The 26,070-nt window shown below is 45.2% G+C and overlaps 3 protein-coding genes and 1 long non-coding RNA gene across 5 annotated transcripts in view; 3 read left to right on the top strand and 1 right to left on the bottom strand.

Annotated features, from left to right (window-relative positions):
* LOC140338885 (uncharacterized) overlaps positions 1–26,070 on the top strand; it is a 114,212-nt gene that overhangs the window by 19,816 nt on the left and 68,326 nt on the right. The gene's annotated exons all lie outside the window — the stretch shown is intronic.
* LOC140338974 (uncharacterized) lies at positions 1,823–6,647 on the bottom strand. Of its 2 annotated transcripts, XM_072423388.1 has the most exons (5): positions 6,428–6,647; positions 5,470–5,624; positions 5,214–5,348; positions 5,011–5,134; positions 1,823–4,775 (listed from the first exon to the last, which is right to left on the bottom strand). In XM_072423388.1, the coding sequence occupies exons 2-5, from the start codon at positions 5,614–5,616 to the stop codon at positions 3,202–3,204; spliced, it is 1,980 nt and encodes a 659-aa protein (XP_072279489.1). In that variant the 5' UTR covers positions 5,617–5,624; positions 6,428–6,647; the 3' UTR covers positions 1,823–3,201. The 2 variants fall into 2 exon arrangements, with proteins under 2 accessions (XP_072279489.1, XP_072279488.1); XM_072423387.1 differs by lacking the exon at positions 6,428–6,647 and having other exon boundaries at positions 5,470–6,400.
* Positions 10,929–14,638, top strand: LOC140339448 (uncharacterized). Its single transcript, XM_072424172.1, has 2 exons — positions 10,929–10,976; positions 11,690–14,638. The coding sequence occupies exon 2, from the start codon at positions 11,696–11,698 to the stop codon at positions 13,082–13,084; it is 1,389 nt and encodes a 462-aa protein (XP_072280273.1). The 5' UTR covers positions 10,929–10,976; positions 11,690–11,695; the 3' UTR covers positions 13,085–14,638.
* LOC140339158 (uncharacterized) lies at positions 16,390–17,747 on the top strand. The gene is made up of 4 exons (XR_011922377.1): positions 16,390–16,450; positions 16,803–16,887; positions 16,986–17,160; positions 17,448–17,747. It is a non-coding gene; the product is annotated as an uncharacterized lncRNA (long non-coding RNA).

The raw sequence follows: 26,070 nt of genomic DNA, 5'->3' as shown, positions 1-26,070 counted from the left end.
GCACAAATTTCCACATCTTATTGCCATAATGGAAGAGTATATCCCTTCTCCCATTTGTTTCCATACTTCTTGAGCACCTTGTCTACAAAACACCCACCTATTACCTGAGCACTAACTCTCTCCTTGACCCTCTCCAGTCTGGCTTTCGAGCTGCCTATTCCACCAATACAGCCCTTACTAAAGTGGCCAATGACCTCATCAGAGTCTTCTCCTTGATATTTTCTCTGCTCCTGACACTGTTGATCACCCCCTTCTAATACAAATCATGGCTCCATTGGTATCAGTGACACTGCTCTCTCTTGGTTTGCTTCCTATCTGTCTGACCGCTCCTTTCAATGGTAATTCCTCCTCTCCCACTCTCCTCCATGTTGGTGTTCCCCAAGGGTCAGTCATTGGACCGGTTCTCTTTTCTCTGTACACCTCCTCTCTCGGTAGTCTCATATCCTCCTTTGGCTTACAGTACCATCTGTATGCTGATGACACTCAAATCTATCTGTCCACCCCTGACCTGTCTCCCTCAGTCCTGGATAAGGTCTCATGCTGCCTGTCAGCCATCTCATCATGGATGTCTGACCGATTCCTGAAACTCAGCCTGGATAAAACAGAACTCATCATCATCCCCCCCTCAAATTCCAAATCTCCTTATGACATATTTCTGTTAACAACACTAATATTCGTCCCCCGCCTCAGGAACGTTGTTTTGGCGTCACCTTCGATTCTGCCCTCTCATTTACCCCCCATATTCAGAACATTTCCAGGTCCTGTCACTTTCACCTATGCAACATCTCCAAAATCCGCCCCTACATGTCCCCAGAGACCACCAAACTCCTTGTACATGCTCTTATCATCTCCCGTCTGGACTACTGTAACCTCCTCCTCTCTGGTATTCCACTAACCCGACTCTCTCCTCTACAATCTATTATGAATGCTGCAGCCAGATTCATCCATCCTTCCCACCGTTCCTCCTCCGCTGCATCTCTTTGCAGATCTCTTTATTGGCTTCCATTTCACCTTAGAATCAAATTCAAGCTCCTGTGCTTTGCCTTCAAATCCCTACACAATTCTTGTCCCTCTTAATTTTCTGATTTGGTAAAAAAAATACTCTCCTAGCCCTCTCTTCCCTCCTCAAATGATCTACTAATGACTTCCTCACTCATAACCTCATCACACGCACGCCTCCAACACTTTTCTAGAGCCGCCCAACTCTCTGGAATGGTCTTCCTCATCCTATTTGGGTTACTCCTAGTTTCTGCTCATTTAAAAGAGCACTCAAAACCCATTTTTTCAAACTTGCCTACTCAACTTCTTCTGTCATTTGAAACTGTCACTACTTCCCACCTCTACATATCTCCCCTCCTATTGTGTGTTACTTCCCCCACCTACTAGATTGTAAGCTCTTCGAGGCAGGGTCCTCTCCTCCTGTGTCACTGTCTGTATTCGTCTGTCATTTGCAACCCCTATTTAATGTACAGCGCTGCGTAATATGTTGTTTATTATTATTAATAATAATATTAATAATATTTGGAGTTTTAGCGGTGGGTCAACTCCATGTTAACAGCTGTGGTTTCAAAATAGGAAGTCCAACAAGTTCAAACATGAGAAAATTAGACGAAAAGGCAAAGCTGGGACTGTTCCACAGATGCCTGACGATAAAGACTCCAAGTAGGAGACAGCATCGGTCATAATAAGTGTAATATTTGAAACAAGTCTCAGGACAAGTATCACACAAGTCTCAGGAGCCTGCCTGAGATCTACAGGTACCACACCAGTCATGTAGGAAAATCGGGAGTGATCACAGAAGAAAAGAGCAAGAAAGGAAAAGTTGAAGGAACTTTATAAATTAACTTTATTCATTAAAGGTAATGACAATGTGCTTGACCCCTAAAACACATTGGAACATTGCTATCGCAAATGTATAAAAACACCCGACAGTCTATCGAATGTTCCTTTGGTGTTCAGCCTTTCTCTTCTTCAATAATGTAGACCTTCAGTGGTTGACAATCACTCAGCAGTGTGATTCTCAAAGCTCAACCCCAGTTTCAGATATTCTCCATAAGACAGATCCTCTACGTCGTTATGGCTTTATTTATGGTTTTTGTTCTATGAATTATCTTCTTCAGGCTTCTTCTATTTGTGGGGTAGTTCTAACTAGAAAGCACTGCTGGCTAATAATGGTAATGATTCCTCAGGGGAGTAGCTGTGAAGTCCTGCACTCTCTGTATTTGCCTAATTTTTCAAGTTCAGTGATGCCAGAAGTTATATAAAATCCAGAAGGACATCATGGGAAGGGTGGGGGGAGGAGGAGTCATCTCAAGAATAAAGATAAGTATTAACGTTTTAGGAGTTTTATTCACAGCACCTTACAAATGATTTTTTTTCTAAAATTGGGCTTTAAAATGCAGTATGTCTGCCATTTATAACCTCAAAGGTGTTGCAGTACAGAGTTCAGGATTTATAAGAAGGATGATTGTTGGTAAAAATAAAACAGCAGTGGAGGAAAGTTAAGCTAAAATCTTCAATTCTAAAATCCATTTGTTTAAGTTGTCTTCCACAGTAAACTTGAGAGCTGTGTGTGATGTCTGAGTCGTTATCTAAAACCAAACAGGATTTCTTTGAACATCTCTGTACTTTTTTTATTCAGATGTGCTGCAGTGAGCAATTGCCATTTTTCTGTTGTCCTTTGAGTTCCAACAGGATCTAGTTGAACTTTGCTTGATGATACATCCCAAATGATGAAATAAGTCTGGAGGTTCCACAGTGATTTTAGAGTATGTGACACATAATTGCATGCAGCTTATGAAATAGGAGTGGGAACTAGTTTAGAGTTGGGCCTCCTTTCTTCCATATCTTGGCTCAGATACAAAACCTGGTTATCAACATGGGAAATTGTGGGATTCAACGAGGTTGCCATAAACTGCAACCAGAAAGACCAAAACAAGGGGTTAGGGCAATAAAAATTACATAATCAAAGGAGGGTCTTATTCTGTTCTCCAGCTGTAGTCACAAAACCTCAAATAGTACACATTTTTTTTTTTTACATTTTGATTATTCAATTTAATTAATGCAGGAGATGAAACACTAAGCTATTTTTGACCACTGGAGTTCTAAGGTCCCAGCTTGAGCCTGATTCACAAATTTAGCAGTAGCATGACGGATATTCAGTACACTGTTGAACGTTGCTCTTTTCACAGACAAAGCTTCCTACGGATCGTGGGTTACCATGTGTTTGGTCAGGGCAGAGGGCCTGTAGAAACCTTTCCTGCACTCATTGCAGACATGTGGTTTGTTCTTCTTGTGGATCTTCTGGTGGCTCTCCAGTGTCTTTTCTTTGGAGAAACACTTGCCACAAGTTTCACAGGCGAAAGGCTTGACCCTAGTGTGGATCTTCTGGTGCCGGTAAAGCACCGACTTAGAGGAGTAGGATTTCCCACATATGGAGCACAGATGCGGCTTCTCCCCTGTGTGGCACCGGCGATGTTTCACAAGGTCAGAGCTGCTGTAGAAGCACTTTCCACAGTCGATGCATGAGAAAGGCCGCTCCCCTGTATGAGTCCGCATGTGGTTGACGAGCTCTGAGTTGCTAACATACGCCTTTCCGCACTCAGTACACGAATAAGGACGCTCGCCCGTGTGGGTCTTTTCATGGCGGATGGCCCCAGAGCGAAGAGTGAAGCATTTGCCGCAAATGGAACAGGGGTGGGGCTTTTCCCCTGTGTGGCTGCGCTTGTGCTTGTTCAGGTCTGATTTGGTGATGAAAGACTTGGTGCATTCTGAGCACGGGTGAATCCTTAACCCCCGATGCCTCTTGCGGTGCTCATTAAGTTCAGATTTGCTGCTAAAGCATTTTTTGCACTCATTGCATATGTAGGGGCGCTCACCAGTGTGGCTGCGCTCATGGATAACCAGGTGTGGGATGCGGCTGAAGCACTGGCCGCACTTGCTGCAGCAGTAGGGCCTCTCACCCGTGTGCTTCCTCTGGTGGAATAAAACCTCAGACTGCCATCGAAAGCACTTTCCACAGTCAGGGCACATGGGTCTTTTATCTGGTGAGAGAAGTCGTACAACTTTCCTGACGGGTTCTTCGGCTGATGAAGGGCGCCCTACCCCAGCAGGGTGTGTGTCCCTGATAGACACGATTATAGAGGCATTGTGCTTTGTTTGAGTAACAGTTACCTGTGTGTTATCTGTATTTGCCACCTGAGAAGGGGCAGGTGGCAAATGGTCATTACCAGTCATTGTAGACTGTGAGTTGTCCACTGGGGCAGCTGTTGATGTTGTAGGGTCTGACTGGACAGGTGCAGATGTTACACAATTGATGACCAAAGACTGTACATAGTCTGTTTGAGAATGTGTTGACAGCACTTGATTGGTGCAAACAGTGGTAGACTGCAAGGGGTTTGAAGGAGGTGGTGCCTGTAAACCTGCATAGGAAGTAGCTGACTGCACCTGGCCTGAGGAAGTAGCAGCTGACTGTAGGGCGTCTGTTCCATCAGGGGTAAATGATGTCTTCTTCAGACAAACAGTCTGTGAATCATCTGTACAAACAGGCGTGGGCTGTACATTGATTGGTGCGGCACTTTCGCCATCGGAAAGGTCTCCCTCATCGCATGATGAAAACTCCACCGCCGAATGAAGGTCCAACTTGCTCATAATCGGATCACATATGACTGGGACTTCCTCTTCCTGATCGTTGCTGTTCTGGACTTCATTAGTGCAGGCCAGAGAAGGAACAGTGGCATCAGGAACTAGTGCTGTGCTTGTAGGCTCAAGTAAATCTGTGGAGGAAAATTGACCAAACAAACTGTTTACACAGTTGTATAATGACAACATTGTGATGATACATTAGAGTGTAAGCTCCTATGGTGTCACACAACTATCTGGTACAAGACAAAACGGCTGTCCTCTCATGGCTGCTGTCTTTCAATCCTGCAATGCCCTGCTCCGCAGAATTTGGTGTGGTTGGCTCTAAAATCATTTTTGTACAGATTGATAGCACTAACATCTCCTTACCTTCAGATTGGGGGACCTCTTCATTTTCCTCCAGTGTGTCCTTCTCCATGGTCTTCTCTGCCTCTTGAAGAACAATTTGTTCCAGTGAAATGGAGACTTCGACTTCCTCGGGGCCATTAGGAACCTGACACACACACACAATGATACAGTCACCATCCAGACACATCCCATAATAATGTCCCAGAAGTCCCGGCACCGCTCACCTCTCCCGCCAGCAGCTCAATGATCTTCTGAGCAACTTCCGAAATCTTTTGCTCGTTGTTCCTCTCCACTGTCAGGGAGTCAGGTGGAGGCACTGCAATGGTCACCAGATCACCAGACTTCACAGCGGGGAATCTCTGTATAGAACCAAAAACAATGTCATGTGACTCTCCCAGAATGCTTCTCACCTCTTTGGACTGGTCTATATTTTTTTTGAGATAAAAATTATGTCATGTGACCTCCCAGAATCCTTCTTACCTCTCCAGTCAGCAGGCAGATGATCTCAATGGCGAGGTTTAATATCCTCTCTGCAACGGGCTGACCGTCCTTGTCCATTATGGCAGAAATCCTAGAAAAGCTTGACTCTGCAGATCCTAGAGCTGCCTTACCTGCAAATATTTTCATAAAGCCACCTAGCGATGAAAGATAAAATACAAATGTCATACTAATAAAATGGAGACAACAGAAAGCCAAGCTCTGACCGGCTCCTTTGTATACTCAGTGGTCAGTGATGGGGATATTGCGAAATTTGGGAGGCCGGTCCTACATTTCGTCAACATAAATCTGAAGTACCTGTAGGCCCCTGCCAAAAGTTCATCAAGCTTAATTTAATTACTTTAATACTTTTGAAAGTGCAGATATTTCAGGCCCCTGAAGACCTCATTGGAAGACCAGACAACTTCACGAAATCTGCTCCACCAGCTCAGACTAAGCACCCGGTCACGGCACACATTGTGACCATGAGTTAGGGCCACAATCGGCCCTTCTTCTGGCTACCTACATCAAACCTAATCTCCTAACCTGTGACCAATACCCAACCAATAGAATTAATATAATCAGATATTAAGGCTGGCCCTAGACAACAGACAGACAGACAACAGTGATTGGACAACAGACTCCCCATAGCAAAGGCTGCCTTACAATTCATCGACATGCCACGGCTGCCATATTTTTACCAGATAAGTGATACAGGAACATAATGAAGACTTCTCTCATGCATATCTTGCACCATGACTTGATTCTGATACATCAGAAAATGGTCAATTCAATTCAGTAATCAATAGCCAGATAATATGCCCTCCCCCAGAAAATCTCAAGTGTAATCCGACTTTAATACACCCCACCTATTCAGCCACTCCTTATACCATTATTTCAGATGCTTCTCTAGTCAGCACATACACAAATCAGTATTAAAAACCGAATATAAATTCATTACCACCATAGCCTTCTTAGCACCGGAAGTGTTTTCTTCCAAACTCCAACCTCTTCCGGGTTTTGCGGTCCAGCCAGTGGACTTCCTGCGTTCCAGCATTCACTGAGCGTGCGCAGTGATTAAAAGGACGATTGGCGCTCTTCTAATCGGCCTGTCTGCCCTTTCCGCTGATACGGGCATTTATGTGTGAAGACCGAGCCGGTGTCCGCGGAGCCGCCCCTTTTCAAGTGTAGCAGTACCGCAACCTGAGACGTAAATTACTGCAATACATAGTGGGGTTGTATAGTAAGATCCGGGGGGATAGGACGACTAGTCAATCGTCGACAAAATCGACCAGCCCTGCCACAGCGGTCACCATTTCTTCTGCGCATGCGTTCTGTCTTAAACGGACAGTTTCCCTATTTTTCATATTTTCACATTCAAATAAAAGTAAACCCCTTTAGTTTGCTCTGTGCAGTGTGCAGTATATAAACAGCTGTAATGAATTTTTAAAATAGTGTTTTTATCATTTGCTACATCCCCATGCTGCTGATTTTAAGCATCTTCTTTCTCACTATCATGGCATGGCGTATCTCAAAGTGGTGACAACAGTGGAAAATGCCTGTATAAGAAATGTTAAAATAGCCACTTGTATTTGTAAATTGCAACCCAGAATACAGTATCTTAGTTTACAGTATCTCAGAATACAGTATCTCAGTTTTTCAGAAGAAGGTTCGACTCGTTGTTCAGGTGGCTACTGATTTGGTTGTTTTGGCTGATTTCAGAACACGAAAAGGCTGCTTCCTGCGAGTGAACTCCCTGGTGCTCGCCAAGCTCCATGTTGCTTGAGAAGAGCTGACCAGAAACTGAGCAACAAAATGGCGGCTCCTGACCTCGGGTCTCTTGATGTCTGGGGAGGACAGAACCTTTAGAGAAACGCAGTAATGGTGTCTCTTTGCGGTGAACCCTCCGATGCTTGCTGAGGTCGGTGGGTCGTCAAGGTTGTAGGCCCGGTTAAAGAGTTTCCTGCAGAGCATCTGAATGACTTTTCTCCGGAATGGCAAGCCAGTTCTGATTTTGTTGGGAACTGTTTGCCGCAATTTGGACAAGGGAATTTCAGTGGCGGGATCTGGTGCTGCCTAAAGTGCCTTGAGAGGTCATAATGAGCTGTGAAAAATCACTTCTCTCGGTAGGTCTTTTCATGACGGCCAAAGTCTCTCTTGTTTGTAAAACACTTTCCACACTTGGAGCACAAAAAGGGCTTCTGGTTCAAGTGGATTCTCCTGTGGCATGCCAGGTCAGAGCTGTTGGTGAAGCTTTTCCCGCATTCAGCACAGGACAAAGGCTTCTCCCCCTGAATGAGTGCGCTTGTGGAGAACGAGGCTTTCCTTCCGAAGGAAGGCTTTCCCACACAAGCAGGGGAACAGCTTTTTTCAACTGTGGATCCTGGTATGGCTGCTGAGGTTTTCCACCTAGTTAAAACACCAGCCACATTCCGGTCAAGCAAAGGGTTTCAAGCCGATGTGAATCCTTTCACGCCGTGTCAACAACGAATGGCAGGAAAACTGCTTGCTACATTGTGAGCAAGAGAAATTTTCATGGCGCTGAACCTTTTTGAGTTCCAACTTTCGGGGAAGAGCCAAACTCTTTTTCTTGTTAGCTGATTTTGGAGTAAGCTGAGGAACCTCATTTCTTCTCCTCCTGTTAAGGCGATCTCCTGTTCATCCCAGATCAATTGTCCCTCTTTCTCTGATTTTTGTTTACAGCACTGAAAGAGTGTACCACGCGCAAAGCAATGTGTGGTTAGATCACTCTCAAAACTTTATTGTTTGCACACAGTTTATATAACAGTTCAAAGGCATGAGCAGTGCATGATCACATGACTACAGACAATTACCACACATGAAAGATGTCCTTGTGGTTCTCTTAGAACAAGATATTTTTGTCAAAGTAACAGATATATGGCTGTAGGAAGGAAAGGGAGAGTTTCAAGGCAAAAAGGGGGAATGCGGACATTCGTTTACTGATAAGAAGAGTACAACTAGTTTCAACATAATTTAATCATCTACAAAACATACACAAAAGTACAAAAATAATTAACTTCAAAACTCTCCAGCTACTTTCACCTCCCCATCAGGAGGGTCTGCATGTGCAGACTGTGGAGTATAGATGGGACTGGTGGGCCGTTCTTCATCACAGGTCACAGATATCTCCAGAACTTTGCTGGAGATGGATGCCATATCCTCCTGAGGTGCAAATATGGTGGCAAGGTTATCATCTATATCTGCTTTCACAGTTGATGAGACTTCCTGCCTGTTGAATGTTACAATGGCTTCCGCTTCGTTGACTTGGTTTGAAGAACCGGTAGTCATGGGTGACCTTCCAGGGGGGTCGGGGTGAGTAAAAAACATCTGATAGAAAACAAATCACAACAGTGAGTTTAGTTTTTTTCTATCTGAAAACCGTCAACTGAAAACAACTTGAGACTTCTTACTGGTTGTGTTTTAGTATTTATTTAAATATTCGAATGTACAAGGGGGCGCTACTATCTGCATGTCAGATCATTTAATTCACAGCTTTCAACTTTCACGACACAGCTTTCACTGAAGGCTAACTAAACCCAAAATCAAAGAGGATTGCCTCACCTTGTTCAGTGTAAATTATAAGTATGACCTTCACCTTTGTTGTTGTCGTGTTTCTATCCACTTAACCACAATTTCTCATCCCTTTAAGTTTTCAGGTACCAGACTGAGATCTTACTATTTGTTGCCACTTTTTTCCTCTTACAAGTCCTTCCTCATCATGGAGACACATAGTAATGCTGAGAAATATAGTCTAGTATGTATGAAACTTTGGGAGTCATCTGAGTAAACCTTCCACCAGCCTTCAATTTTGGGTTTAGTTGGCCATTCCGGAACTCTACGGTAGGGAAGATCATAGGAACGGAATATACCTTGGAAGTGGTGGGTTGGGTAGTTTTCTACCACCACCTCCTTGTAGAGATCTTTGTGCCTTCCAGAGCTCTGCGAATCCTCCAGCTTAAGTGAGTTGTGGACATCCTGACCCGTTATAGGAACCTGACACACACAATGATACAGTCACCATCCAGACACATCCCATAATAATGTCCCAGAATTCCCCGCACCGCTCACCTCTCCCGTCAGCAGCTCAATGATATTCTGGGTGACTTCCAGAATCTTCTTGTCATTGTTATTTGTAGGTCTCAGGGAAAACAAAAGCCAATTCCTGAATATTCGATCTTCAGTTATATTAGAGAAATGTCACCCTCCCAGAATCCTATTCACCTCCCAGATCAGGTCTGTAGTTTATTAATAAAGATACGAGTGGTGTCATGTGACCTCCCGAAATCCCCCTCACCTCCCGGATCAGGTCTGTAGTTTATTAATAAAGATATGAGTGATGTCATGTGACCTCCCGGAATCCTCCTCACCTCTCCGGTCAGCAAGTAGAGGTTCTCCATGGTGAGGTGTAACATCCTATCGACCAGGGGTCGTCAATCTTTCTTCATGCTGAGGGTTTCATTTATCAGATTCTCCATGTGCCAGTCCTCTATCCAACTCTATTAGTGACACACACAGCCGGGTCCTTCAAATCTTTAAAAGTAAATGTTGTAAACACCCATTCAGTAATTATACCTGATTAAAAAAAAGTGTGTATAAAGGAAAGAAAAGCAATAGAACGCAAACACAGAGATCAAGTAGACCCCAGGGACCGAAAGTGACTTGTAACTCTTGTAATCACCAATTAAAATGGAGAAACTTCTGCACTTACTGGCATTTATAATAAGTTGTGTAAATGTAATAGATGCTTGTAATAATAATAAATTCTTGGGCACAGTAAGATATTGACTCAGTGCAGCCTTTCCCAACCTTTGTAGCATAGGGGAGCTCTTGTATTACTTTCAGGGAGCCCTTTCTATAAATTATTTATACATAGCTCACAGTGCATTATCATGGTGGTCAGTGGGGTTAAATGTTTATCAGAGTGGACGTCCCCTGTAACTGGTCTTCGAGGAAATGTCCGCTACCCATACGTTACTATAGAAACACAAGGTTCAGGTACCTTGGCCCCATAGACAATAAATGGAGACTTCTGATTGGTTGAATTTATTCTCTTTTAACAACATTAAGCCTATGGTCAGGCACAGAGGTGTCGGACATGTGACTCTCCTATGATCTCTGCAGTTTACTATAAGTTTCTACCCCCAATTTATATCCTTCATTATCACCTTTAGCACCCTCCTTTTCTCTTTAAAGCTAGCTCCCTCCTTGCTTCCCTATGTTTTACTATCTCTATGGTAACAAGAGGCATCCTGCCAGCAGTCATCATGGCCGCCAGAACCTCGAGTTTTACCTCACTTCCGCCCTCCAAATTCTCATCTTTTTAGTTTTGCCCACAATTGTCCAAGGCAACGTGCATTGCTGTCTAAGATTTCCCACATCAAACATGGCCGCCGGTACTTCACGCTTCCTACGTAAGGACGTCCATGCGCGAACATAAAAGCTGCGCATGCGTTAAAAGATCCTGGCGGAGGGTGCCGCACCAGAGGAAGGTATGTGTTGGGGTTAGCTGCCTAGAGGGCGTTAGAGGGCTCCTTACACGTACCTGCAGAGCTAACACTTCAGTATGTGGCAGAGGACACCGAGGCAATCTACATGTTACTGTATTCCATATGTGGTGGTGGGGGGATGAGGGTCAGACATTTTATGGTTGAACTGACCACCATAAGGTTTATTACTGTGCATGTTCAGTGGTCCGAGTGCAGAAGTCCCTGCCTGTAATAGGTCCGGAGTCTCTGACGGTCTCCTGTAATATGGCAGCGGTCAATGTGCCCCCTGGCAGTCTCTTTTAATGCGAGAGCAGTCTCTTGTAAAGAGAAAGTAGTCAATAACGATCTCCTGTAATATGTCAGCAGTCTCCGCCAACGAGCCATTATTCTCTAATAGTCTCCTGTAATATGACGGCAGTTACTTATATCGTGGCCGCATTGTTTTTCAATGTAACCTTAGTCTCTAACAGTCTGATGTGATGCAGCTTCGGTCCCTTTCAATCCCATGTGGCTGCAACCTCTACCATAGAGGAGACGTGGTCTGTTTGTTCTTTGTCTGTGCTGTCCATATTGGTGAAACTTGGGCAGACCAAGCCCTCTGATTTTACAAAGTCTTATTCCCCCACCCCCCTTCCCTCGTATTTCTGGACAGGAAGTCAGCTCACACTTTAAATGCTTGCTTTGTGACTTATTTGTACACTTTGGTGCTCTCGTAGGACAGAATGCCGTCCTGCATCGTGAAGGGCTGTAACTTTTCATGGAAAAAGAAAGACCCCAACATCATCCTTCACTCCTTCCCCAGCGACCTCAATACTATCAAGTCCTGGCTGCTGGCCACGATGCAAGCCACAAAGCAAGAGTTTGAGAACATCGACGAGCTGTGCCAGAAAATCCTGATGGGGAAGCCTAAAGGCCTGTACCGCATGTGCTCGCAGCATTTCACCATGGACTGCTACTACCAGAGGGGGATGCTTATCTCCTTGAAGAGGGAAGCATTGCCCACCATTTTTACCAGCAAGGACACTATCAAGCTGAAGACCTTGCGACCAAAGATCTTCAAACCTCGCAAGGATGATGGTCCTCTGCCTGACCCAATGCTGGTAGATATGAGTTCAGGTGGTGTCCCTAGCTCGGTGGTCATGGGGCTTCCTCTAAGGGTCATTAAACTAAAACAAGACTACCCGGTGCCTCTACCCAACCCGTGTCTAATTTCTGAACAAGGTTACTACATCCATCATAATGTGATCTATGCTCACACGCAGCACCGAAGCGCGGATCAGTACGATGGCAACCGAGAGGTTTTACCACCAAGGAAGAGGACCAGAACTCTTGGAACAGATACAGAATATTTGCCAGACCAGAGACACAAGACAACTTTCACAAACAAAACTGTTGGCGTGAGACACAAGGAGGTGCAGACGGAAAAAAGCAATGATGACCAGCAACCGTGCAGATGTAAACACGATGAGGATTGGAGATTGGCCTCCTGTCTGCACCCTGGCATGAAAAATGTGTCTTCGGCTGTGGTATCGCAATCAAAAATCCATCAGATGGCCACGCAGTCACTTCCCACAATGGGCAGAAGTCTTGAGTTACCACAAAGGTCAGGAGTTGGATTGCTTACAAATGTCAATGGTTTTCCTGAAAGTCCCCGATCCAGAAAACCTACAGAACCAGGAACTTCTCAAGGTGTACGATGTTCCTATCCATGGCCTGCGATAAAGGAAGAGAAGCCATTTGGTACCCCTGTATCATGTGATCCCGATACAGAACTCAAATCAAGACAATGCAACGATAAGGTAGCGATAAAACAAGAGTATGAAGCCAAGGAGGAGCAATCAGGAGGACTTGACATCAAGGCTGAGGATACCGACTTGGCCAGGGTGGAAATTCCCGGGACGAGCAGCTCTTCAGATCCCAGCTCGGAAAACAAATACGTAGTCTTCGACAGCTGCCTAAATAAACTTCTTATGTATTGCCGGTGCCTCGCCGATGACGGCTGTATGGGGCGTATAGTGAAGTTTAAAAAATACTTTGTTGGGTCAAGCGTGTCTGTGAAGGCCGAGTGCTCAAACGGCCACCGGTTCCACATGTGGGATAGTCAACCATGAATGTCAAAGTTATGGAATAAGGCAGTTGTCCCCAACCTTTTGGAGCTCAAGGGCCACACATACACAGGTAGCCGTGTGTCCCTCAAGGGAGAAAAAACTTCCCCCCTTATGCCAGAACCCACCCACTCTACCAAAGACACAACCCACCCACCACCCTCAGCCTGCGATCCCTAAGTGGGACATGGTCCACGGCTCTGGCCAGTGCGCCCCCCCACCAGGGTTTAACCCGGGGGGTGGACTGGCCAGAGCCGCGGCCCACCTGTCCGAGTACAATAGCCGCATACCGGGGGTTGGGGACCCCTGGACTAAGGCATTCTGGGAATGGGTGGTATCGTCCAATGGATCTAGTGTTTAGATTCACATGACAATTATGGATGTATTTAATATGAAACATTAGGATGGACTTTGGAATCTAGAAGCCCCCTTTAATAGGGGAGACTCCCAGATCTCTACCACCCCACCCTGGGAAATGAGTACAGGGACATTAAACCTTTTATTCATTTCCTGAAAGGGTTAAAATATGTGTAAAAAAAAAAAAAAAAAAAGGCTTTAATGTTAAAGTATTTTATTGCATGTGTGTGTTTTATCCCACAATGACAGGATGATTCCCACGGCTACATTCATGATTTGAGCACAGCCGTGGGACAGTGAGGGATCTCCAAGCACCAGGAGTAAAATGAGGACAAGGCTCCCCTATCACCTCTAGTGCTTTGTGATTGGCTGAGAAAAGGGAAACCCTGATGACAGCTCAAGTGTCATCAGGATTTCCCTTTCCTCAGCCAATCAATGCTATGCTTACAGCTCCTCTCTCATCCTTTCAAAAAAAAAGTTTAGTTACACAAAACACACACATTCAAATAAATATTTTAACATTATAGCCTCCTCTTATTTTTTACATATATTTTTAACCCCTTCAAGAAGTAAGGGGTTTTCTGTACCCCTGTTCTCCTTCCCTGAAAGGGTTAAAAGTAAACCTTTTATAAATGCTTATGTAAAATCGCAGTAAAACGTGTCATAGACGTTTACTAGGAATCGCTTGTAAAAGTACATATAACCGTGGTAGGAAACGTTTACATGCGTTTTTAAAACCGTCCGTGTAGACCCAGCCTTATATACACCAATCAGCCAAAACATTAAATCCATCTGCCTAATATAGTGTAGGTCTCGTTGTATCAGATCCATGGAGGCATGGACTCCACAAGACCTCTTAGGTGTTCTGTGGTACCCAGGACCAAGACATTAGCAGCAGGTCCCCCAAGTCCCACGGCCTTCACCGTCCCCTCATTTTCCCATAGTGCATCTTGCTACCATCTCTTCCCCAGGTAAAGGACTCGCATTCACCCGGCCATCCACATCATCCAAGGAAACATAACTCATCAATCCAGGCCACCTCCCTCCATTGCTCCCTCAATATTTTTTTCCACTGCAATGTATTTAAATTATTTTTAGATTTTTGTGTATTATCCAGATTTAGAACTGTGCTTGTCTTCTGTGAATGTCTATAAATTTGATTTGCAACATTTACTATGAAGTAAAAATGGCATTTTTCGGTTCCATAGTCTCTTTGATTCCTTGTCTGTCTTGTAACACGATGTGGGGCAATTTGTCAAAGCTGTCATCCCTCAAACAACAGTTTACCAGCCAGGAAATGAAGGTGTTGAAGTACAAGGAATTAGCAGACATTTATGGGTAATTAATATTTTTCTTCTCTGATATTTCTCTTTGATGTTCTGAGATCAGGATCATACTTGTATGATCAGATGACACGCAAACTGTAGCCTTCTACTCCTTTTTATTAGATCCATCACATTAGTGCCCAATCGGACACACTTTGCCTTCAGACCATCCAGAATCCTTTGTAGGATCAACTCACTGACGACCTGGAGATGTTCCTCATGGAATCTGTCCAGGCTGGCCTAAAAGTATCATACAGTACATGATCTCCTTGTCCTATCTCCCATACTAGCAGAGGAGATTCCAAGTGGCCATCTTCCCTGTACACCAAACCATGTCCCCTCCTTGTCCTATCCCATCTCACGGGATATATGATGTGTGCACCACCTTCTATCCCAAAATCTGTGTGTCATGGAGACTTCAGACCAGGCAATGATCTTCCAAGGCTCAGTTCTCCTGTGTGGGTGGTGTAGGTCCCCCTGTAGACTCCTTAACTCATAGCTAACAGGTGGAACCCCAGTGTGGTCCGCCGCTGCTGCTGTACTGCGTCATCTGCAATGTTCCTTCTGTTTAGTGTTCAGAAATGGATGCCTTTTAATCAGTAGAGCCGTATGGAGCTAACTTCCTATTCCAAATCCAACCATTCTCTGACCTCGGATTTCGCTAACAAGGTGTCCATCCCCAGATCATGAGTTGAGTCATTTGTGTTTTTTACACCAGTCTGTTGTCTCCAGAGCTTGGCCCAAGTCCTAGGGGGTCAGAAGGTTCTAAGATCTCCCAACAACAACCTCTGATTATTCATATTTGCTGAGATTATGGCCCCTTATCCATTTTAATATAACCAAACCTGGGCCATTTGACCATCTATGCCTGCTTTATGTATTGTGTGAGTAAAACTCACCTAATCAGGGCTATATCAGGGGAGCCTCTTGGCCCTGTCTGCTTCTAGGTGGTAGTGTTCATGCAGAGGGGTAGCCTAGGCCCATCCCTAATTTGTGGACTTTCTACCTAGAACTGTGCTTCCAGGTGGGCACCCACATACCAGAAATGCCACTTCCTTAGCTACCACCATGCACTTCGACACATGCCAATCCTGACTGCAGTGTCCCCTCTCTGAAGAAGGGCTTCCAAGTATATACAAAGAAACATCTGGGAGATTTCACCTGACACTGGCCACTGGGATGTAGACCTAAACACTCCTCACCATGTCAGAAGCAACAGAGGCTGGGCTCATATGTAAATAAGGAATTCATTTAGCACCTTTTCCCATGCAGTGGGTGAAATGGGGGGTAAGCTGCACTGGAGGGCAGGTTTTGAGGCAAATTCCATAGGAGATGGCATAGAGCCTCCATATAGATTCAACAGTTTCCCACCCCTAGACAACAAATATAAACTTAAGGTGGATGTGTAACCTCTATTAAAATCACTGGAGTTGGATAATCTACAAAAAGCGATAATAACACAACAAAACCCACAGAATTTTCACAGCATTTCACACAACATGCATAGTGTGTGAAAGGTTCCATTGTTCAATTTTATGGAATTGGAGTTAGTATAATGGCGGAACCAGGATTGAAGTCCACAGGGAAGACAATACAAAGCACCATCCGGCCCTTGGAACGCAAACCGGAAGTGCCTCTGAACTTCCTATCCCTGGCTCTGAAAGGAAGTAGATGTGTGCTGTGACTGTCGGTAAATAACAAATTGAGAGGGAGCTCTGATTTAGGGGGGGGGGGGGGACTCATTTAATCATGAGGAACTCGAATTAGTTGACGAATTATTGTATGAATATAAAGCCGTGGCTATTATCGAGCTGTAGTACCACTTAATGACCACTAGATGCTGTCCTATTACTATATGTATTCAATTCACCTCTCTGTGTATGCGCCTGCATTGCTATTACCTGACCACTATGTGGTGCTGTGGTTCTTCACCATCATCATTGTGTTCCATGATGGTGGTAATTCAGTCTATCCCCCACCCAAAGACCCCAAAGTCAGCTTCTGTATAGGAAGGTAATACTTTTCATTTTCTCCATTTTCAGCTGAACTCTGTACAATGTCACTGAGAGGTCATGTGACTGAGAGGATACCTGGCCCTGGAGGGACATCTACCTGCTTACCTGAGAGGTGAGGATTCTGGGAGAATCACATGACACAAGTACATGCATATGAGCGGAGGTCAGTTTCTTTCAAATACTGATTGTGTTGCCTTCATCATGTTGCAGCATTACAGACCTGCCATAGAGGAGATGGTGGTCACCAAAATATAAACCAGGAAGGCTCCACCCCATTTCCCTGACAACACCGGGAAAGTTCTGGATTTCACCAGAGAGTTAATAGAGATGCTGATCGTTGATATGGAGGTCACAATGGATAATCAGTAGGCCATTCCATCTCTGGGTAGGAGAAGGTGACCCTACAGCTCCCTGTGATCATACAACCAATATCTTCTCAGATCCTGAAAGGTCTTCCTTCACTGGCCCCAGCCCTTATCATAAATACACGGTGCTAATGCTGCAGCTTCCATTGCCATAGATTCACTCCCCCCAACACCACCTCCTTCCATCTCTATCATGGCCAGCTGGTGGGACCTCTAACCCATACGCCATATAGTAATATCTAGTTCTTATGAAGTAATAGGTTTCCTCGTCTCCATCTTCTCACCATCATGTCTATGTTTCTAACAGATTTACTCTCTGGAAGTTCCCCACCCAACATTTTTCCATTGCAAGATTGTAGGCCCACCCATCCCCCATCTGTTGGATCCTCCTCACCAGAAGAGCAGAACACGAGCCACACTCCTGAGAGAGAAACGTTGACTACGTGGAAAGAAGGAGAGGACAACTTGCTAGTCTCCAAACCAAGCAACCACACTTCCCTTAACCACCTGAGCGTTACACTGATTTCTAGATTTCTGTTCCAAAAGCGTCACAGGTTTTCATGAATTTTTTTTTTTAAATTGTAGACCTGTAACTTACAGAAATATGTCCGAAATACGGGCTTAACCAAAAGAGCCAAAATATTTAGTGCGAGAAATTACGGGCTTAGCGGTTAGGGGGTTAAACAGAACAGGCTTCCACGTAGAGGAGGATTCCTACAAATGGCAGACAACGCCACACCTGAACAACATCCGCCCACACATATTAAGGAGGAACCTGGCACTTGTGAGGAGTAACATCAAGCAAATCGTGGCCCTTCCACACCTGGAAACAGTACACGGTGTGGTCAATTTAAAGAGGAACTACCCTCTAAACACAAAAAAAACAAAACAAAAACACACTTACTTTCAATCCCGCAGGGCAAACCGATCACTCCAGGGTTGTCCAGCATCTGGTCCTGCGTCATCCCGGCAACTGTGACAGAGCTGGCGCTCCGGGCGCCGCCATCTTCGTCTTTTCTTTCTGGTTCCTTATCCTACGTCACCTGACCCAGGTGCGAGAGCAGGTGATGTAGAATGAAAAAAAATTGCAGATCTCACTGCGCATGCGTAGAAGGAGCGCACAAGAGCCTTTTAGGATGCCTGACTAGGTATCCCGGGAGGCTTTGCGCTCCCATTTTTTCTCGACCCCCTAGGCGGCCGAGAATTAGGGGCCGGTGCTGCACACTTTTTAAAAAAAAAAAAGGGCATTGCACCTACATAAAGGGGTTTTGCACACTTTTATGTAAAGTGAAAATTCTGAGTAGAGGTACGCTTTAAGGTAGAAGCAATGGACCACATTGAGTTTACATCTTTCATTATTAAGGATGAAGATCTTCCATGTACAGCTGTAACAAGTGCAGCAAATGCCAGGCCCAGGAGAAGCTATATCCATGCTCCGAGTGCGGGAAATGTTTTATCAGCAAGTAACAGATGGGAAACGGCAATTCCCATGGGAAAAGCTTCACTGACAAGTCAGTGCTGGTCATCCACCATAGGGCTCTTACCGGTGAGAGGCCATACACTTGCTTTTCACAAGAGGATACACTCAGGAGAAAAGCCATATTCATGCTCAGAGTATTAGCGGTCTATCCACAAATCGGACCTTATGAAGAAACAGAAAATCCACACTGGGGAAAAGGCCTTTGCCTGTTAAGTGTGTGGAAAATTCTTCAGGGTCAATCAGGACTGAAAAGACATTTAAAGACTTATTCCTGTAGTAAATGTGGGAAATGTTTCACCTGCAAGTCTCACCTCCTGTCCCACCATTGTGTGCACACTGGCAAGAAGCCATTTTCCCACAATTAGTATGGTTCACCAGCAAATCAAACCTCATCCAGCACCAGCGTATTTGCACAGAGGAGGGGCCCTATGTGTGCAATGAGTGTGGGAAATGTTTGACCTTCCAGTCAGCCCTGGTCCGGCACGTGCAAATTCACACTGTCGAGAAGCCATACTCCTGCCAGGAGTGTGGGAAATGCTTTGTCGGTAATTCAGACCGGGTCCAGCATCAGAAAACATATATGGGGAACGTACTGGCTTAATGGAGACAAAAACCCAAATGTGGTACCATGCACTACTGAAATTTCAGAATAGAGAAGATAGATATGGCTGCCTAAGCTCCACCCATCATACACACCAGCTGAAATCCTCCAGTAGTCTACAAACCTAAACCTCAATCCCGATATCTGAGCTCTCAGAGCTCTTTTTTTACTTTCAGTCATCTTTAGTCATTGGATTCCAGTTGGTCTCCACGCAACTTTCTGCGCTCACTTTAAACCCCAACGCCAGCTTTTCCCCTCTCCCATTTTCTGCTACTACCGCTCTTGATAAATCCAGTTCCATGTGACAGATCATAGTCATCGGAGCCATATTGGTTGAACCAATTGGAGCTTCCTAGTAACATATCCGATCGATGGTGACACTAAAAGCAACCAAGCCAAATTTATAGACAAAATTCTACCCCAGCCTGGAATTGTCAGTGTTGGATAAGGTTCAGATTTGGTGGGTTCATCATTTGTCTCTAGATCATGTATATTATTATTATTTTTACAAAACAGGATTTGTATAGCACCAACAAATTATGCAGCGCTGTACATTTATTAGGGGTTGCAAATGACAGACAGATACAGAGAGTGACACAGGAGGAAGAGAGGACCCTGCCCCGAAGAGCTTACAATCTAAGAGATTCTATACTTAATATGTAGCATATGAAAAGGCTGTAGCGTCAGTAAAAAAAACCCTTGGACTCCTCCAATTTAACTATGAGGGTGTTCTATGATTGAAACACAACATGGCTCCGCCATTGTAAAGCCGACATAATGAAGATCAGGAACAAACTACATTTGCTGATTTAAAACTATCAAATAAACTACATAAACCAACAAAAATTGTAAAACCTAAGACAGCATTGATAATAAAACCTGGCAGATAGCAGTAAAACCGAGTGTAGACCAGTATGTGAAGCCAGCATGGGGTGATAAACAACGCCTCTGCTTTCTCACAACACTCAGTGTACAGGGGCGATATAGAATGTAATCTTACTGTATAACTCTGTATTATATATTTATAATATACTCTATAATATTTTACATACTCTAGGTTTGCACATGGTGGTGGTTTCACACTTCTGTCCCATATGGGAAGCTGGGATTCAGGGCCATTAGAGGATAAGATTACCAGCAACCACAGGGACTGAGCAAGTGGTGCAGCTAGATGTGCAAGATGGACATCAGAATGTGTACAGTGACTGTGCCCAAATGTTGTATAAAGGTGACCTAAAGGTTTGTAGGATAACTTACACTGCCATTAGGACAATGACCCACAAGCCAATACCTTATTAGTCACAAGGACACCCAAACCAATGGGCCAACAGGAAGGTGTGAAAGGCAGCAAAGAGCAGGGGCAACTTTAGTTTTTAGCACCACTGGGAAGCTCTAAAGCTACGTACACACTTCCAATTATTATCGTTGGAAAACCAAGGACGAACGATCCTGCACGATATCTACGAACGATCGTATAGCACCGATCCTGCACATAGAGATAACGACACGATCGTTCGTAGATATTGTACACACAATAGATACGATCGTTTGAGCGATAGAGGAACTATGTGCACGACAGGAAAGTGAACGAGCGTTCGTTCATTACGCATGCTCTGACCATGGACGATCAACGAACGACCGTACACACGAACGATGTTCAACGATCGTCGTCCAATCCGATCCGCCGGTCCGGTCGTTCGTTTCCAACGACTTTCCTCGTTCGTCAGCGTCGTTGGTTACTTTTTTTACGAACGATTTTTGCCCAATCGATCGTTCGTTTTGAACGATAAAAATTGGAAGTGTGTACGCACCTTAAGGCAATGCTGAAGGCCTGGAGTTGAACTCAGACCAGAGCAATATAGACCAGAGCCCAGGGCCTGGTAAGGGGTTCAGAAGTCCTAGCCTTAATAGTTGTGATTTCATACTCCATGGGGTCAGGGCTGGAACCTGGGAACACAGAATGCCTGCCTGTACCTATACATAGATAGTGGAACTCATAGGCAGCTGATGTTTGAGAAGGGCAATACTAGTACAGCCAATGCTCGCAGGATCTAATAGTTTGCGCCCAAGGGCATCTGTTGTGCCTCAATCTGATATTAGAAAGATTGTAACAAAAAAAAGACAAAATACTTTTAAAAATACCTTTTATTAAAACAGTAACTAAAAAAAAAGATTAATAAAGACCCCCTTTAGGAGGACAACTATGGCTTCTTGTGATTTTTGAGGTGTCTGATCAGGGCACACGTCTGCGCAAAACCTCTATTGCACTCCGGGCAGACAAATGGCTTCTCACCCGTGTGAATCCTCTCGTGGTTGGCAAGGGCCCCCCTTCGAGCAAATGCGCTCCCGCACACAGAGCAGGAGAAGGGGTGTTCCATTTTGTGGCTACGCCGGTGTACCTTGAGAGCTCTTTGCATGCTAAAACACATCCCACACTCATGGCACTTGTAGGGCTTATCACTCTTGTGTGTTCGGACATGCATCAACAGGTCGGACCTCTCCATGAAGCTTTTCCCGCACATAAAACAGGCATATGTCTCCGGTCCTGCCCTCTGTGTGGGGCGAGGCGGAGGGCCGTCAGTATGTGTGGGGCGAGGCGCAGGGCCGTCAGTATGTGTGGGGCGAGGCGCAGGGCCGTCAGTATGTGTGGGGCGAGGCGCAGGGCCGTCAGTATGTGTGGGGCTAGGGTCGTCAGAATGTGTGGGGTGAGGCGGAGGGCCGCCAGAATGTGTGGGGTGAGGTGGAGGGCCGCCAGAATGTGTGGGGCTAGGGGGAGGGTCGTCAGTATGTGAAGAAAGATCTAGAGGATGTCCATTGTGTGTAGAAAGATCTAGAGGATGTTCATTGTCCGTAGAAAGATCTGAAGGAAGTCCACTGTGCGTAGCGCCACGTGGAGGATGTCCACTGTGCGTAGCGCCACCTGGAGGATGTCCACTGTGCGTAGCCCCACCTGGAGGATGTCCACTGCTGACCATCTCCTGTGCCATGTCTGCAGTCTCTGACCATCTCCTGTGCCATGTCTGCAGTCTCTGACTGTCTCCAGTAGTATGTGTGAAGTATGTGTAGCCCCTCAGTAATGTCGGGCTGTCCTGTCTGAGACCCCCTATCTCTGGTAGGTTAAAAATCACTGTCTGACTGTTAAATGGGACTACAAATGTCAGAGGAAAAATTGCTCGGCTGTTTTACAAGCTGGAAAGTTGTATGAAACGTTGGGGAAAACTCAGCAGAGGCCAATACTGAAACTCTAAACCCCCTCCCCCACACAGGGCTTGCCCTAATCCGATATAGCAAGCCGGTGACCAATGTGACACTCTCACTTCTATAGACAACGCAATAGTATGAGAGGTCCTACCTGGTGATGTGAGGTCCTCCATCATGACGTCCTTGTAGAGCTCCTTGTGTCCTTCTAAATACTCCCACTCCTCCATGGAGAAATAGACAGTGACATCCTGACACCTAATAGGAACCTGACACACACAATGATACACTCACCATCCTGACACATGCCATATTAATGTCCCAGAATTCCCCGCACCGCTCACCTCTCCCGTCAGGAGCTCAATGATCTTCTGGGTGACTTCAAGGATCTTCTTGTCATTATTTCCTTTGGTTGTCATAGAGGGAGGTGGAGGTACTGTGATGTGATTTGGGGTTCTGCTCCATTTTCTAGGCATAGGGGGATAAATGTCCCTCTCAAGAGATGAGGTCTTCAATAGTGAGTAATTCTAAAGATAAAGAATCAGATGGAATGTCATTCATTCTCCCATAATCCCCCTCATGTCATGTGACCTCCCAGAATCCTCCTCACCTCTCCGGTCAGCAGGTAGACGATCTCCAGGGTGAGGTCCAATATCGCATTAACACGACTCTTGGTTTTCTCCATCGTTAGTGAGTCAGTCTGAAGATTTAAAGACAATTCCAACAAAAGTAATTACAAAATGCCAATAAAGGGTCAGTCAAGGCAAATCTGATATCTCAGCATTTATATTGGGAAACTTATCCTCCAGAAAGTTTATTCCTTGTCCCTGGAATGCTACCGGTGAGATCCCTGTACGGAGTTCCTGCATCTGTACAACTGCTGTGCCCAACTCTCCCACCATCCATAAGCTGAACTCCCGGGTCTGTACAACTGCTGTGCCTATTATGAGGGGCTCCCACCTACCAGAATCTGGAGCACATTATGAGGGGTTTCCACCATATTGGTCAGATATGATGCAGATTCAGAACCTAGGATTGTTTACAGAAGATGGAACAAGAACTGGAAAAACCAAAACTTCCTGATTGGCAGGAACAAAGTCAAGAATTACATCCGGAAGATCTCACTGGAGGACAATCCAATACATAAAGGAAGCTAGGGCTGGAGCTCACTAGGGTCAATCTGTACCTAAAATATCACTCTGGACTAACTTCACCATAATGGCTTGTGTTCCAAGGACAGCCAGGAAAGTGCCAATTCCTAACGAATACACTCATCAGCCACAACAATAAAACCACCTTCCTGATTCTTCATGTGGAAACCACCAAGGCATGGACTCCTTAGCACCTCTTAAAGTGTCCTGTGGTATCCAACACCAAGACACAGCAGCATATCCCAACTCACGCTGCCTGGGCTGGCCCGCCTTCCTCCCATAATGCACCATGCTGCTATCTCCTCCCCAGGTAAATGACACACCTGGCCATGCACATGATCCAATACAAAATGCCATCATGAGGCCGGGCCACCTCCTTCTATTGCTCCATGATCCAGGTATGAGACTTCCGTGGCCATAGTGGGTGCATTTAGTGGTGGAGAGGGGTCAGCATGGTCTCTGGATGATTCTGGTTGAGGGTGTACATGTGTGTATAGAGGTAGGGGTAAGTAGAGCTCAAGTATACACACACACATCTAAATATATATATATTTAAATACATCATTCATCCCACACGGACAATAATATTAGGAAACCAGAAATGTCATTACCAGCTTTGCACACACATCAGCAGCAAGCTTTCTTCTATTGTCCACACCGGAAGTTGCTAATAAAGTTCCTGGTTCAGCTGACTTCCAACAGGAAACGCCATGCGTTCCAAAGACAGGAGCACTGCACTGCCAGCTTGTGGTGAAAATGAAAACTGCTCCATATGACCAAGGACGGTGAGCTGAAGGAGTGTATGGTTTCGCTATCTGTTGGCACACAATGGCCTTTGAAAGCGATCACCAAGAAAAGCTGAAACCATTGCTCTTGGTTGCCTTATATATATATCTTTATTTTTTAAAGCAAATAAATAACTCAGAGATTAATGGAAGGGGCTTTTGTGGCTTCATGTGACCCATGGTATGTTCAAAGAGAAAGATTTAAATGAAGACCAAAGGATCCATGGAAACAACCGAAACGTCCATCCATATTCAGGGGCCAAAGCACTTCTATTTAAACATCAGGCAAGGTAACGGGCCCAAATCTCAAGTGCTAAATTATAAATGCATTGAGAATATATCCAGGGAATGGAACCAGGATTGGACAGGCCACTACACTCTGCAATTCCCATCTCATGCCTTTGGGCTGAATCATCATTAGGTTTCCCCCTGAACCCCAACACAACCTCTTCTGCTGCCATTCTGAACTGTCTTTTCACCAAACCGTCTGTGACTGATTCACCCTAACCCACACCTGGAATGCAAGCTTCATTACAACCCATATTACCTGCTCACATGGACTTGAGTCTGCCATATTGTCTAACGTACGCATATGGTTCACAATTATCTGTTACAATGAATCATTCACTCTGCTGGCTCTCTTCCCTTTCCTCCTCCCCAATCTGTAACCCCCTTGTCTGACTATTCCTTCACTTTCCTGATTTCTCTGTGCTCCTGCACGTTTTCTCTCCATTACTATTTGCTGGTGACATCTCACCCAACCCTGGTCCCCCCACAGCCTCTCTCTTCCCTTTTCTTTCAGCAAGATTCACCCTCCTCCTAACCTCATTCACATTCACCCTACCCATATGTCCTTACCCCCTCTCCCTGGCAGTCTATGGAATGCCAGATGAGTGGGCAATAAGTTAACCTCCATACACAACCTTCTCCTCTCTAAGTCTCTGAACTTTCTCGCTCTCACTGAAACTTGGCTTTCCTCCTCTGCCTCTCCTATGGAGGCCCGTGCTTTACACATACCCCTAGACCTGGCTTTTCTGCCCCCATTGTCTGACCACAACCTATTCTCAAACCGCCTTAAATTTTACATAAAAGGGTAGACAAAAAATAAGGGTGCAGCACCACTCCCTAATTCTCGATCGCCTAATCGATCGAGAATGAATGGGAGCGCAAAGCCTCCTAGGATACCTATGTCCGGCATCCCGGGAGGCTCTTGGGTGCTGTTTCTGTGTGTGCCCGAACATAACCGGCATGCAACGAAGGAGCCTCTTTGCCCAAAGAAAAAAATTTGTGGTGGATCGGACTTCCCTGACGGATTGAAGGTAAGTTTTTTTTTTTTTTTTGGCTGTTTTCAGTTTAGTTCTTCTTTAAAGAGCAACTAAACTCAAAACTCTCCCAAAACATAAAAAAAATACACTTACCTTCAATTCCCTAGGGCAGTCGATCGGTCCAGAGGTCTCTTCCATCGGGTCCCGCATCCGTCTTCGAGCCGGTGCTCCGAGCGCCGCCATCTTCTCCTCTTCTTCCAGGTTCTTGTTCCTTCGTCACCTGACACAGGTGAAATCGGGTGACGTAGATGGAAAAAAACTGCTTGAGAATTTGCTCCCATTCATTCTTGATCGCCTAAGGCAGGGGTCAGCAACCTTTACTATCAAAAGAGCCATTTTGCCTCCTCTTCCACTAAAGAAAAATAGTCTGGAGCCGCAAAACATAACACA

This window comes from Pyxicephalus adspersus, chromosome 10 (genome assembly GCF_032062135.1).
Source record: "Pyxicephalus adspersus chromosome 10, UCB_Pads_2.0, whole genome shotgun sequence".
Lineage (NCBI taxonomy): Eukaryota > Metazoa > Chordata > Amphibia > Anura > Pyxicephalidae > Pyxicephalus > Pyxicephalus adspersus.
Note: the sequence above shows the minus strand (reverse complement) of the source record. Positions and strands in the feature narration are given on the sequence as shown.